General features: G+C 35.9%; 1 protein-coding gene across 1 annotated transcript in view; it reads left to right on the top strand.

Annotated features, from left to right (window-relative positions):
• Positions 1-362: 362 nt before the first annotated feature.
• Positions 363-15,987, top strand: part of LOC105041111 (alpha,alpha-trehalose-phosphate synthase [UDP-forming] 1) — a 33,012-nt gene continuing 17,387 nt past the window's right edge. Inside the window, 8 exon segments of the mRNA XM_010917935.4 lie at positions 363-1,269; positions 1,566-1,663; positions 1,826-2,214; positions 5,202-5,316; positions 5,501-5,602; positions 8,841-8,991; positions 10,960-11,048; positions 13,122-13,170. Coding sequence (XP_010916237.2) covers positions 849-1,269; positions 1,566-1,663; positions 1,826-2,214; positions 5,202-5,316; positions 5,501-5,602; positions 8,841-8,991; positions 10,960-11,048; positions 13,122-13,170 — 1,414 coding nt within the window. The 5' untranslated portion in view covers positions 363-848.

Genomic DNA, 15,987 nt, shown 5'->3' with positions numbered 1-15,987 from the left:
ACTCCTCTCCCTCCTCTTCTTCTCATCGTCTTTCTTCTTCCGTCTCTTTGTCCCCCCAAAACCGGCGTCCAAACCCTTCTGGAATAGACCGCCCCCCTCCGTACCCATCACCCACCTCATTGCGATCCAAATCCAGGTGATCCGCTTTCTTTCTTTCTTTCTCCAGCCGATTATTCCTGCCCCAATCTTGATTTTCTTGTTCCACGTTTCTTTATTACCGCGTTTCTTGCTGTTATTTTTCGAATGCCGGTGGGAGGCGTTGCAACTTTCTTTGTTTTTTTACCTCTACTTTCCTTACTTTATTATAGTTTTTTATGCACATTTTTATCACATCGATGGTGGGAGTGTATGATTTGGGTTCTTGGTTCGATCTGCGAATCACCATTGATTTGTGTGATCTACGACAAAAATAACAAAAAGATATAGGGACCACCGCCTCTCTATCTCTCTCGCGCCCGCACCATTCATCTCTCTCTACCTTCTATTTATTCCATTTATTCGTTCTTTCTCTCGTCTCAAATCTTAATAGACCCACCCAAGAACGAATTTCTTGCTCGTTAAGAAGAACCTGCTGGAGTTCTTGGTGATAACTGTAGCACTGCGGTGGCCACTGAGTTTGTGTTAGAGTTGGCCATGAGAACAAGAAAGCACCGTTCTTTAACCCAGGCTGAGGCTATTCCTCCTTTCTATCTTCTTGTTATTCTTTGATTTTGTTTTTCTTGGTGATTTGTTTGTATTTGTGTGGCGTGCCAGCTGATGGGCCGGGGCGCTGTTCGAATGCAGGGGAGCGGCGCCGCGGGTAGTTAAGCCGGTGTACAAAGGTTGCCTCCGGGCCGCCGGCCGAGCACATGCTGGGGAACAAGTACAACAGCCGCAACCCCACCAGGGTCGAGCGGCTGGTGTGGGACCGGGAACAGCGGAAGTCCAACCGGGCCTCCCACCAGAACGATGCCGGCCGCAGCAGCGATGGTGGCGGCGGTGATGATGATGCTGGGAGCTGCGGGAGGGAGCCCAGAGTGTTGCAGCGGGAGGCCGAGGAAGCAAGGGAGGTGAACTGCGAGCGCAGCGCCGTCTCCAATGGAGAGGTGGTGGATGCTGGCTTGGCGGTGGGCAAGACGGCCGGGAAGGGATGCAAGAGGTCTAATGGGAAGGCCATGAAGCAGAGGCTGCTGGTCGTGGCTAATAGGCTGCCGGTGTCGGCGGTCAGACGTGGTGAGGACTCATGGTCGCTGGAGATCAGTGCTGGTGGGCTGGTCAGTGCTCTTCTTGGTAAGTGGATTCCTCTGATGATGTCCAGATGATGTTTTTTTTTTTTTTTGTTCACTGGTCTTTGCTAGTCATAAAGTATTTTATACATGGACTGGTAGGTTAGTTGTTTTAAATTTTTGAGCTTATATTAACGTTTCTACAACAAAGAAATAGTCCATAATATCTGTATATGTTTTTTGTTCATGCATGGGTATAACAGGAATCTTTTCAATCGTAACTTGGTACTTTCTGCAGCAAAAGGAATGTTGGCCAGGGAAAAAAAATGTTTATGCTTGTTCGTTTCTTCACTGTTGTAGGTGTGAAGGATGTTGATGCAAAATGGATTGGATGGGCTGGCGTAAATGTGCCAGATGAAGTGGGACAAAGGGCACTAACAAAAGCTTTGGATGAGAAGGTCTGTTAAATTTTCTTTCTTCATCTATTTTTGTTTGTGAAGTTGTTTCTGTTTCATAGCTTGATAGTATAGCCTGGTAGATTTGTTATGGATTTCTCTCTCAACAATTGTCGTTGCGTTTTGAAATGCCTCCTGGAATGCCGTTATTTCGTTTGAAAACAGAGATGCATTCCAGTATTTCTTGATGAAGAAATTGTACATCAGTACTATAACGGCTACTGCAACAATATCTTGTGGCCACTCTTTCACTATCTTGGGCTTCCTCAAGAAGATCGGCTTGCAACAACTCGCAGCTTCCAGTCCCAGTTTGATGCTTACAAACGGGCGAACCAGATGTTTGCTGATGTCGTGAACCAGCATTATCAAGAGGGAGATGTTGTTTGGTGCCATGATTACCATTTAATGTTCCTTCCTAAATGCCTCAAGGAGTACAACAGCAGTATGAAAGTTGGTTGGTTTCTTCACACGCCGTTCCCTTCCTCAGAAATTCACAGGACCCTGCCATCCCGCTCGGAGCTGTTGAGATCTGTTCTTGCAGCTGATCTAGTCGGGTGAGCAGATATATTCTTTTGATACTTTAGGTAGCATGTTTTTGTCACACATCGCTTTCCACTCTTTGACATGGTATTCCATTATAAATTTAGATTTTCTGTTACATGACCCACTTTCAGAAGAATCTGCATGTTTGTCAAATTGAATGTGGACAGCAAACACACATGCACATATACACACTCTTTCCTTCTTATACACATATAGTATGGTTGTATGGAATTATACAGATACTCTATTCTGGTTTGTTTGACCTTATTATGGTACGTGACTTAGAGGATTGCAAAAAGAGTATTGGTACTGCATGGTGAGTGCTGTTGTCAATGGGATTTTATGGAGCATTATGGTCTGCTGATCGCCCATGCATTATACTTTGGCTTTGCTTTCCTGTTTTCTTTTAAGCAGGCAATGCTTTTCCATATGTCATCTTCTTTGTTTGCAATCCCATAATGTAACATTATTTGTCTTCTTTGACTACAATGATGGTTATTTGACTATTACATAACTGTGGTTGTCTAACATGTTCAGTGAAAGGCTGTTGGAATCAGATATTTTTTCCTGTCAATGGTTGACATTAGTATATCATCATAGATTCCTAGGGCATGGTAAGTGTGTACTGAATCTTCATACCTGATGTGTAATCCATGTTGTCCTAACAATCAAGCATTTTTATATGTACACAGTTCTAGGAGATAGCATGTTGATCAAAAAGCATTGCTACAGTTCTTGGGGTGTCAAAATGCAAAAGACATGCATTCGAAGACTGGAGCGATGTTCAAGTTCAAATGGCGATTGAGAAGAAGTGGTGGTAAAGCAAGGAAAGACATTGCATAATAGACTCAAGAACATATAAAAAAGAAGAAGAAAAAGCTATCAGTGCTCAGTATTTGAGTTATGGACATCTATAAGAAGGCGGGGAAGATGTAACACCATCTAGCTTAAAGGGTAGAGTATGAACCTATTTGATTTCTATTGGTTCTCAATTTTAGTGATAAAGATATTCCATTTCCATTGCTTCTTATTTTTAGCTACAGTTGTGGTGCTCAACTTAGGTTTGTATGAAGATGGAAGAAAATTTAATTATTTAATTGGATGAGTGCTTTCTTAGGATCTGGAGCTTTAGAATTGGGGACTAAAATTAATCCAGATTTCTTTGGGAAGTTGTGGAGATTTATAATGGAGATGGAGCTGAATCCCCTTGCATAACTGATGTAACTCATTAGTATGGTTCTCTACATGGGGCCTGAGAGTTGGAGGTAAGCTAGACACTTGGATCTAGTATATGTAATTATTTTATGGGGCTACATGTGTATGTTTGGGTACTTGGTGTATGATTTTGAAAGGATGCCTGAAAGATCTCATTAAGAAGGTTTATTTGGTAGAGGAATAGGATAACAGGGGGAGGACAGAGGTTTAATCTGTTATTGGTCTTGGGGATTTTTGCGCTAAAATTGTTGATTTAGATGTTTTAATGTTTTTTCTTCTTCTCCCAAATGTGATGCTTGACCTAGCTGGGTACCTTGCAGCTATATTATTGCCTAACTAGTTGATACAAACCTGATCACTGACTTCAGCCTGCAGCTCTGCATGAAAGGAAAAAGAAAAAGCCTAGGTGTACAAACATATTAGTGAATGGAACTGAAATGACTATAAAGATCTCTATCACTTTGAAGGAATTTGTAGAGAAGGACAAGTTGAAAAGGCAAAACAGACCTCGTTCACTGTTGAGGCAAGTTGTTTTAACCATTTGAACTTTGTTTGATCATCTAAGGGGGTCAGCCATCTGGAGACGGCCTAACTCTGTTGGTCTACATTAAGAAACAAATTTCGGTCTAAAATGCTAAATCTCATATTCTGACAGTTTTGGTTTTTGTTCTGGAAGTTTGGTCTGCTTAGTATTTTCTAGCTTCGCATCTCTCAATTTCATTACTTTCTTCCCTTTGTTTTGTTTAGTAGCCTTTCATATCTCATCTGTAACCTCTTAAATTTGCTTTGCATTTGTGTTTTAATAATTGTTGCACTATTAGAGTCCTTTGCCCATTTGCTTCCATGTATTAACCTTGACTGTCTTCACCTTCAATCTGCTGAACAGAGGTCCCCCCTCCCCCTCCACCCGCTCTCCTGGTGTCATGATTTTATAATCACTAGTGTCTGTCTGAGGCATGCCAAACTAGAGCCAATAATAGATAGAATTGCAGGCTGCATTAGTTATCTCTTGTTAATTTGTTTATTTTCCTCTGCTTTCTCTATGTTTTCACCATTTTTTTTTCCTTCATTCTTTTATAAAATTCTTTTTTAATGGCAAAAACTATCACATTTATTGCTTTGTCTTCATGACTTTAACTGCCTCGGTCAGTATATGTGTTTTCATGTTACACTAAATCAGACATCTGTAGGGACATCTTCATAGCCTCAACTGCATTAATTGGTTTCAGTTGTATTTCCGTGGTACAATTCCGTAGTAGCCAAGAATTACTAATGGCATTGCTTGAGAAGTTGATGCCACTGTTCCACAGTTGAAGTATATTGATCTTTTCGGGTGATCCTTGGGACTGCTTTACATTTCTATGTGATCTTCTTCCTGGCTTTGATGGCATGTGTTCCATTAAATGTTACTCCATGGTGCTAGCTATGCCATTTTCACACTTCTAATAGATCATTAAGTCTGGAGGTTGCTTCAAAATTTGATACGTTTCCTGATTGTTGCCGATTTCTGCTGATTGCAGTTGATTCATTTTGTCTTGCTAACATTAGATAATTGCTTGCTGGGAAAACTTCCACATATCAACCATATTGATTGTTGGTTTATTTGCATTTATTTGAGGGTTGAAATATAATTTATTCTTCTTTTAATCTTGAGTATTCATAGTTTATATCTGAGCTTACAACTTCGGGATGCTCTTTATGATTTGTTGATCAATACAACTATGTTTTTGTCATCACAATTTTTTTTCCTTGAATGATATTTTTTACTAAGTTGATTGTCCAGTTTTCACACATATGATTATGCAAGGCACTTTGTAAGTGCCTGCACTCGTATTCTTGGACTTGAGGGAACACCAGAAGGGGTGGAAGATCAAGGAAGGCTGACTCGAGTGGCAGCGGTATAGTTTTGAATTATTAAATTCATTATTTAGTTTGATACTTAGAGAAGTAACACTTAATGTTTATTACCTTTGGCTTTATAAATGTAGTTTCAAAAGCTATGTTTAATGTATGAATATTTTAAACAATCATCCTTTGCTTGAATTGGTTTTCTTCCCTGGATTTTTGGGCTGGAAATTTCAGTTTCCTATTGGGATAGACTCTGACCGGTTTAAACGAGCACTTGAGCTTCCAGCAGTCAAAGAACACATCAATGAATTGACACAGAGATTTGCTGGCCGGAAGGTAGGAAGTATAATCATCTTACACGAGTTGCTTATTTTGATTAAATTCATAATTAATCATAAATTTGGTAGGTGGTGATAAATATTTTGCATGATAAATATTTTGCATCACAAATAACCAGAGACCAGAGAGTACTGTGAACTAGAGAGGTTGGTTGTGTTGTTGGGAACTGTGAACAACTCTGACATTTTATTAAATGTTTAAGATTACATGTGTGATCATCATATTAATAAATATTATTATGATCTAGGTATCATATTCCACTTTTATGTCTTTCAGAAACTACTCACCAGCTGCCAAATGAATTTCAGTAATTACTTGCACGGATAGGTTGGCCCATCACATGAGTTATTTGGTTGTTTTTTCATTTTCATCTTAAAGTTTGCTATAGTGGGAGTACCAATATTAGCCTTAAACTATGTAGTAGTCTAAAATTTTGATTGCTGGTGTGAGCAAGGCCCTTCATTAGTTGGGCAGATTTGCTTAAAAACATTCTACATTAATCTATGATTCTCAAAGTTTGTCATTTGGTTGGATTTTTTTCCTATGTTAGAGAATGGCAGGGATGATTCAAGCGGTGTTCTACCTGAAAGTCTTAAAAGTTAGGCTGGAGTCTCTACTTTCTTGTTATCTTTTTGGTTTTTAAAACTGTTTAGTACAATATTTGCTAGAATACAGCAATCTGTTGGTTTAATTCTGGAGTCATCATTATAGTTCAAGGGTTCAAGTCCCGGTGGGACATCCTGCAGGGCACCAGGACATGGTACTATCTTGACTGAATGGGAAAATTAGGACAGCCCTGTCCCATGTGATTTAAAACCTTGGTTGTTGCTATTATTTTGTATGCAAGAGTCTGGGTTTTTTTGGAGAACTTGCTGCACAACTGTGGGTTTGTTTTGAGTAATATTGAACATTCATAGAAAGAAAATTCTTTCTGCTGGTTTCACTAGTGTCATATGTCACTGTGGCAAAGTCAAATGGAGAAGGTGCATATCATGATGGTTATAGGAGAAATGTGAAGCCTTTATAGATAAATACCTTTTTCCGGGGAAAAAATCCCTCTCATATAATGTATTAGAATCTAAAATGGGAATGTATTATTCAATTCACATACATAAATAAGAAAAAAAAATCTGATAATAAAATCCAATTTAAAGCATTTCATTCGTCAATTGGATCACAACTCTCTGCCATATACTCAAGTCATTTATTGCTTTCTTCCTCTTAGGAGGCTCCGGGTTTAAACACTAGAGGTGTTTCCCAGGTGTTTGACCTTGGTAATGCTTGCGTTATTTCTTTGAAATGATTCGTGATGCCCCTGCTGTCATTATAGACAATGGTCTCATTGTAAAAATATTAAAAGTATCTAATCTGAAACATTTATTTTTGATGGGGTCATAACAATCAATTAAATACTCTTCCACGGGACTCACGCATTTGCATTACATATTATAGATTATGTCCATCCATCATATGCTCCGTACTGAATCGGTCATGTGCATTATGGATGCTATGCAATTCGCTGAGTAAATGGCAAATATCCTAAAGCCAAATATTTATTGTTTGATGAGTCATATACTCACATCCGTCTATTAAATAATCTTTCCTATTGAATCAATTGGGTGCATTGCATGAGCTGAAACTTTTGTGTAGTAAATCGCTAATTATCTTTCATTGTCTTAGTCTTGTTTTTTGTTTAATCTAATAAGTTTATCTTTCGGGTTCTTGAAAACTTTGTTGTGGTAGTAAATACAAGATTGGGTTTTGTCAATCTACTATCCTTCTATTCTGTTTTTAAATTTTTTTTCTCTTACACACCTACTCTACCTGTGTGGAATTAGTGGATCTTGTGTTCTTATCTCATCAATAATGCATGTTCAACAACTTCCCAAATCATGCTCACCATGTACTTATAGTCTTACGTTCTTCATGATGGCTTTACCATCATGGTTCTTTATGCATGCTCATTTGAAGTTATCATATTGTGAAAGTTAAAAATAAATATGACCATGATTACGTAATGCATATATCCAGGTTGCTTTCTTTTTGATATCCATGAACTGAACTAATTATGCAATATTTGTTAATTAGATAACATAAAAGTCCTTTTGATCAATTGATGTCCTTGCCACATGTTAGGTTTCATCATTACTATATGCTCTTTTAATCTTGTGATATGGCTTCAATGCTTATTCCTATGTTCAAGCATCCTTTATTTTTCTAACTTCATTGTAGTCACAGATGATTTTCTAAAGATCAATACCATGTGGCTTTACATATTTAAAAAGTCAATATAACCTCTAGAAGATAATTAACATATCCATGTAAGACTTTATATGTTAATCTTGATCATAATATAAAAAGTTGCCCTAAATATAGGGCTGAAACCGGATCGGATATGGATTGGATACCAGCATATCCATATCCATATTTGTTTCATCTGATGAATACAAATACGGATACGGATATTATTCGGATGCAAAAATTCATATTCATATTTGTTTTAAACAGATATGGATATAATTTGGATACTGAAATTATGGATATAATTATACATATAATTTAGATAATTAAATTATATGACTACAGAATCAAAGATATTACTAGATAAATGATAAATCAAGTTAATAACATATTTATATAGTTGTATATTTTTCTTAAAAATTAATAAGTGCTATATAAAATTATATAGGGTTACATGTAGATTCGGATATTCGGATACGGATCGGATAGTTGTCTATCCATATTCATATTTATTGTTCTTAGACGGATATGGATACGGATATTAGTTGGATCTTTAAATTTCTATCTATATCCAGATCGTTTCGGATACAAAATTGGATTCGGACGGATAATATCCATACCACTTTCACCCCTACCTAAATATGAATGCTTGGCTGATGAGTATCCATAAAGCCTGCATGAAGTAATTGGAATAAGGCTTGATGGATATCATTATGATTATGATACTTCTAAGTTCCAACAATCCAACCTTTGTGTTTGCCCCCCACCCCCCCTCCCTATATATATAGTGCATATGCATTATCTATATATGTACATATATGTATAAATATGTGTATATGCATTTTTTTAAAACTTGTTTATTACTTTTCATCATGAGTGGTGGATTTGTGTACCCTTTAGTTATTGGGCCATGGACTTTTACTATGTGCTTAGCGTTAGACTATTATTACTTGTTATTTTTGGACCATAAACTTATTTGATTTAAATATGACAGGTAATGCTGGGTGTAGATCGTCTTGACATGATTAAAGGGATTCCACAAAAGATTTTGGCCTTTGAAAAGTTCCTCGAGGAAAATCCAACATGGCGTGATAAAGTAGTGTTGCTGCAAATTGCAGTGCCAACGAGAACCGATGTTCCTGAATGTATGTTATCATTTTTATAAGTAGTCTGTGCATCTTTACTTATGTATATATAGCAGATAAAATGACATTTACTTGTGCTCCTTTTAGTATTTTCCTTCCTAAGTGTTGTGATTTTTTTTAATCAATTTTATAACTATATAACTATAAAAATAGTAAATTCAGTAACAAAATTTTAAATATGCAAAAATGCCAGAATTTGCCTAATGGTATGACAATAAGTTAATTAAATACAGATCAAATTGATATATAGAATCTAGATATGCAAATAATGTTTCAATTCTCATGTTTGTAGTTGTTCAATAATAATCAAACCCTACAAATCGGTAGATTGCAAAAGATTCTTAGATTATTTTGAGTCATGCCATCTAATTCTCTCTGTATGCTTTTATTTATTCATTTTTCAATCTTAGATTTGTTATGACCTTTGAGTATACATTGCTGATGATTTTTGAATTTCTAGGAATCCCTCAATAAAGAATCTACATATATCTTGTCCTCAATTTCAATATATTTTCTTTTAAGTATCTGATGAGTTCTATAATGTCATGCAACAAAGGTTTAATTTTCAAATTCAAATATTGATCTCATTAGTAATCCTATTCTACTCATACACTATATGTTAAGTTATACCTATTTATTCAAGTTAGCTATGGAAGCTTGAAAATGATGATGTTGATGGCAAAGTTTTAAGTATCAACATGCATTTGAAATATGAGGCATACCATATCCATAGTTACAGTATTCTCTGAATCATTGAAAAATTATTGAATTATTTTCAGTTTTTCTCTTGCCCAAATAATTCTCTGAATTATTCTCAAAAAACAAATCATACTCAAATTATACATAAATTTTACAATGCACTCATGATTAATTTTTACTTTTTTATATATTACAAAACAAAGATACCATATATTGTTGCTAGTACTAACTTTTTTGCTATCATTTGTTACTTTTGCCTCTCCTATGCTTATGTCTAAGTAAATAATTCTATAAATATTTTAGAAAGTTCATATTTTAAATTTTATTTTTTATAAAAAATCTTAGCCATCCTAACTCTTTTTTAACTTTGATGAATTTTTTGAATTTTTCTGAATCTTGAATCACTACATGTAGCTGAATTTTTCCTGAATGCCGAAGTTGTGACTATGAGCATATCGGCAGGGTATTCTACTAGCATAATTCTGTGGCCCTGTGGGTCCCTTACTGGCATATGGCATAGGTTCTGTGCTGACTGCATTACCGCACCATATGTCGATATGGAGGCATACCTGTTATTGGTAAGGCATCCATATACTGTGGCTCTGTGGGTCCCTTACTGGCATATGGTATAGGTTCTGTGCTGACTCCATTACTGCACCATATGTTGATACGGAGGCATACCTCTTATTGGTAAGGCACCCATATGGGGCCCAAAACCAAGACTTGAATTCTTGGTTGATGGTTGCAATAATGAGCTGCAATTGCAGTTACCCTTCATCAGGTTGCATTTCATGTTCATGCCTGGCTTATTCATTTTGTATAATTTCTTCTTTCTCTTGTTTATGATTGTGAAAGAATCTGTGCATTGCATTATGCCATGTTCATCTTAGTGAAATATATGGATACCTACTCAGCCCTGAATTTTTGTTACATCAGATAACTTTGGGCATTTTATTAGGTTCTTGCAAATGAATGATAACAAATGGTACTTCTGCACTGCATTTCTTTTCATTCTTATGGCATCAGTTTATAAGGGTAAGTTGTAAGAAGTTCATGCTAAGATAAACGTGCATTTTTATAACTTGCATAAATGGCTTTTCTTCCCATTTAGTTGAGTAATCAAAAACATTTATATGATAAAATCATCTTAAACATTTGATCATTGCTAACTTTATGCTCTTGTTGAATGCTGAGTGTACTTAGTCAGGATGATCTACCTTTCTAGTGGACTACACGTTTAACTGCTAATATCTCTTTTCTGTTAACCAGATCAGAAGCTTACCAGCCAGGTTCATGAAATTGTTGGACGGATAAATGGCCGCTTTGGGACACTAACTGCTGTTCCCATACACCATCTGGTTTGTAGATAGCACTGTTGTTATAGCTTTCTTTGTCTTGAAACATTGAAGGTATCTTAATTTTTGTTTTGTGGGAATTGATATTCAATAGATTCAGTTCTCATCATTGAATTACTCTTTAGTTAAAGATTTCTTCAATCTGAATTATATTTTCTTTTAATGCAGTACAGCCTGAATTTTTGCAGGTTTTTTTTTTCCATTTATACATGCTAAATTTTGTTGCAGTTGCTTAATACTGTAGCTGAAGGCTGCAAATGTCTTTATCTTTACCATTATTCTATTTTATTTTCTTTGTAGAGAGACTGAGACTTATTGATCTCTTATTGGGTTAATTTCTGGTAAGTTTCTTACTATTTAGGTCATCAACTAACAACATTTCTTATGAAACCATTAACATGATGCCTTTGTTCGCCGAACAATGCAATGACAATCTGACAGATTTGGTGGGAGAGGGGAAATATAGGAAGGACTGGTCAGAGGAGAGAGAGGAGAATGGAGATAGGAGATTTAGGAACATTTCTCAAAGGTCATATATGCTTAAGAATCCATCATGTCAATTCAGCAGGATTTGTTTCTTCTACAGAAAGTTAGATGTGGGATAACATGACAAGGCATTGGAGAAAAGGTAAACAACTGGTTGTTTGAGTGGTATCTATGTAAGGTACATAACTTTGATGTGCATTTTAGTTCTAAAATTTCATAGAAGGCATCAACATTAGTCTCCTTGTATGCGACACGTCATCCCAGATTTTCAGTCCATTGTTTGTCCATCATTTGTTCTATGTTTGTTGTCTAACAATTTCATTCAGTAACGCTGAGAAGGCATACTGCTGCAAAGATAGCATACAATGGTAAAACCATTTCTGTTGCTATTTTGACTAACCTGCACAAGATGAGCACATGTTTCGTCTATTGTATTAAACTTTATTGCTTACTAAGATCCATATTAATGTTTAAAGCTCTTGAAACGCAAAGATGGCTTTTGTAGTTAAATTTTCCCAATTCTATGTAGTGCTGCTGCCTTCCTCCATTCCCTTTCTAACTCATCAACATTTTTCATGACATCTCTCCATCTAACTTTGACTAAATATGTGGGTCCTTCATCACAACCATTTCCCAATTGCACTCATAATTTTCTGCTGTCTTTTTTAACTTTTCTACACAGTTGCTGCCCTCAGGCTTGTCTTTCCCCAGCCTTGGTTTCCCCTTCAAGTTTAGAGGACTGATGCAACATTCTCATTTCAAATATGTGAGCCCACTTGGGGGTATTAGCAGTTCTAAGCATGACATGACTACGATTTCTTTTATTGTGGATAAGCAGTTCCATTCATCTATTTTATGCTTTTGTTTGCTGGGAGGATTGATATTTCACATATAGTGTGGCCAAGACACCATGTTATAATAGTTATTGCTTTGAGAATAGGAACTTATTTCTCCTGTAAGAAAATAACAAGTATTGGGTGAACCAATTCTCTCCATCCTTACATTGAGAGTGCTAGCAACTATTGAGGTATCATGTGGCATTGTTGTGCCAACTTTGCACTGGAAGATTATGTGCAATGTTGTGCGAGTGCTCAACACATGCTGGCACCTGTGTGTGCAAAACATTTTCATGCAGTTAGTACCTAGCCAGTGCTATGTGCTGTAAGCTGTTGCATGGTGTGTATATGCCATATTGACCAGTTATACCATCATTTTAACCCTTGGAGATAAGCAAGAATTGATGAATGGGGGAACAACTTAGTGTCCCAATCAGCTCAATATTGAAACTTCAATTAAATTTTTAGATTGCTCATATGCCAATGTGTGCAGTCAACGAGAGCATGTTAGTTTTTGGGATAGTTGTTCAGGTTAGTAGTTTTTATTTTAAAGTACCTTGAGTTGTTCTTAAGCAGTTCAATCATTTGAAAGTAATATATGCTTGTCGGTTATTCATATTTTTCTACTGTTAATGTATTATATGCCTCATATAATCTCATCTTGATTTGTTTATATACCTATTGGTCTTACTCTCTCTATGTGTGTTTGTAAGTGAGGTATCATGTTTTCTTATGAAATTTCTCTTTGGTACAGGACCGTTCTCTTGACTTTCATGCATTATGTGCCTTGTATGCTGTCACTGGTAATTATTCTTTCCCCTTAAAATTCATCATCTCCTTTCCTTTCTCGGTTTGTATGTCTAATAATTCAATGAATATTTTAAGTGGAAGATGAATTTGGCTTCTGTTGAAGAAAATTCACAATGGTTATCCATTCATTAGCTATCATCTTTGAGTCCCACCCTATGACCATGAAATATATTTTAATTGAATATATTTGTTTAATTTTTTACAATCGTAGTTACTATAAAGTGTTGTCAGCTTTAAAAATTTTTAAGTCGTATAACTAAAATGCAAAAACCATGATACATATAATTTGTGCATGATTATTGCAATCATAACTCTGAAATTCTCAAGTTGGAACCTCATCCATGTAGTATGATTGATGAAGAGAGAAATGATTGATATCCCATTCTGTTGTCGGCCTGAGGTTATAAATAATCCTTTCAGATTCTCTAGGCTGTAGAAAAATTAATTATGGTTCTTGTGACATGGCCACCTATATGTATATCCTCATTTATAGTTGATATTATACGTAGTAGTTTCATCGTACTCCTTGAACTTTGACCCTAATGAAGTTTTCAACTTTCAAGTTCTGGTCTATGCTGGCCTGCACATACCATGCCAGGCTGCTGATACCCGAGGTGGCAAGGCACCCATTATTTTTTAAAATATTTTTTTATTGGAAAGGATGTCAAGTCAATTTTTATTTTTCTTATATTGGTGTAATGTTGGCATGTGTACCTGCACCATGCCATTTTGTCCATTGGTACTTTTAAATCCTTGATTCTAACCGATACTTTATCTCTTTTTATTCCTTCACAAGAGTCTATTGCTCTTGCTTATCACATGGCAATTTTCAAAGATTGGATTTTCTGTTGAAACATGTTCCTGGATGTCAATATCCAATTCTAAGATCTCTAGCTATAGATTTCAACTAGTGGGCCTTGATTCATAGGATCATTTACTTGTGGATCTCTGATGATAAGGTCTTCGGCTTATAGTTTCTAAAGAACATGTCTCTATTCACCAAAGATATGTCATGACTGGATTTCCATCGGTTTGATTCACTTGATCGGTTAACAACTAGGATTGGGTAAATTATCCATTTTTTAAAAATGTAAAATGACAGTGCGTAGCTCAATCATTTAACCTATTATCTTATATATGCTGTTTTGAAACTTCTTTTGTTGACTCGCGTCAATTGTAGTTCATTCACAAGACCTGAGTAATTACTCAAATCTATGCTTTGCCATGAGCATATTGAAGCTCTGATATCAGGTTCACCTCAAGGCTCAGGTATCATAAATAAGAGATGATGGACATTAGGATTTGATGTGGAGGTGAATGGATGCTAGTATTCTAGGATCGTATGGCATATACACTTTAAGAAGTTTTAGGGATGTTTGGTATTGTTTTGTTTTCAAAAACTCTAGAAGAAAAATGTAGTCTGAGCAATGTGTAAGATGGAATTCTTTGTTTTTGAAAATTTTAGTAAAAGCTTTAGAGCTTTTGAAAGCAAAGATTTATTATTTTCAGGAAAAGAGTGAAAATAAGAGCTATGTATGGCAGAAGTTTTGTGCAGCATCTCCAACATTAATAATATCCATCTGGTATTTTACTAATCTGTAGAGAAACAAAAACACAAAAATGATGCCAAATAGGACCTTTGTGCATAAAGGAAATTAAACTTTTCATCAATGAATTTGTTTGCCATCTGTTTAAGAATTAAATGTCCTGAACTCCTGATGTTTAGGATAGACATAATGCTGTTTTCATTATTGTAGTCTTTATAATGGTATTTCATGGGAAAAAAATACCCAAGGCTTTGTTTCTTAAAGGTTTGTTTTCTGGTTGTCATTTAGAGACGTCCGAGAAAATAGGAAAAGAAGCTAGGATTTCCAAGAAATATGCTTTTGTTTGTTATTGACATTAGGTGGGAAAATTTTTTGCTTATTTAATGGTTTAATTTGAAGGATCTCCAGGGAAATTTATGCACAGATCCTGTGCACAATAGAGAGGATATATTGGGGAATAAAGACAAGAAGAGTAGAAGGATGAAAGAGCAAGTACAAGGAAGAGAAGAAAAATGAAGAGATTGGAAGGAAGAAACTTTGATGATAAATAAACACTCCTAATAACAGCAGAATGATGATAAAAGAAAGGGCATATTAGCAGGGGAAGAAGTTTTGCAGTTGTCAATTTGTCGTTAGATCCACGCATGGGTTATATTTTCACCAAACAAGATATTTTGGTGAAAAATGATAGTGATGAAGTTGAAGATAAGGAAAGAAGCTGGAAGAAAGAAGAAAAGGAAAGGGATTGAAAAGTTTCAAAGGAATAGAACAAGTCTGCTGCTCAAACTTGTCCTACATTTTTCCCACAAGTGGTATTGGCAATTCATAACTAGGCAACTCTTTTTTCATTTTATTCCCTAACTTATTGCCCAAGCAATCGCATGTGGTAATCACCTGACTCTCACATTGGCTTCGGTCACCTTTGTGCATAGTGTGGTTACCAGCCATAAGATGACCACATTCACCCTGCTTCAGAGAAAATTGAAATCAGCACAAAACTGAAAATCTCTATATCACTTCAGGAGAGTGAACATATGGAGAAGTTTATCCAATATAGTTGCAGCAATGTTTGGCTTTCATAATGATAGTAAAATTTAAGGATGACACATTTACTTCTATATTACATCATGGAATGTAAAGCTCTGGCTTCATATGATAACTTGTTACTTGCATTTTATTTATTTATATCTAGGATAACATGGTGTTATTTGATGGTTGCCTTACCATTTATACCTGTTTCTTGTTGTGGATATTTTGCACTGT

Source organism: Elaeis guineensis, chromosome 2 (genome assembly GCF_000442705.2).
Source record: "Elaeis guineensis isolate ETL-2024a chromosome 2, EG11, whole genome shotgun sequence".
Taxonomy (NCBI): domain Eukaryota; kingdom Viridiplantae; phylum Streptophyta; class Magnoliopsida; order Arecales; family Arecaceae; genus Elaeis; species Elaeis guineensis.
Note: the sequence above shows the minus strand (reverse complement) of the source record. Positions and strands in the feature narration are given on the sequence as shown.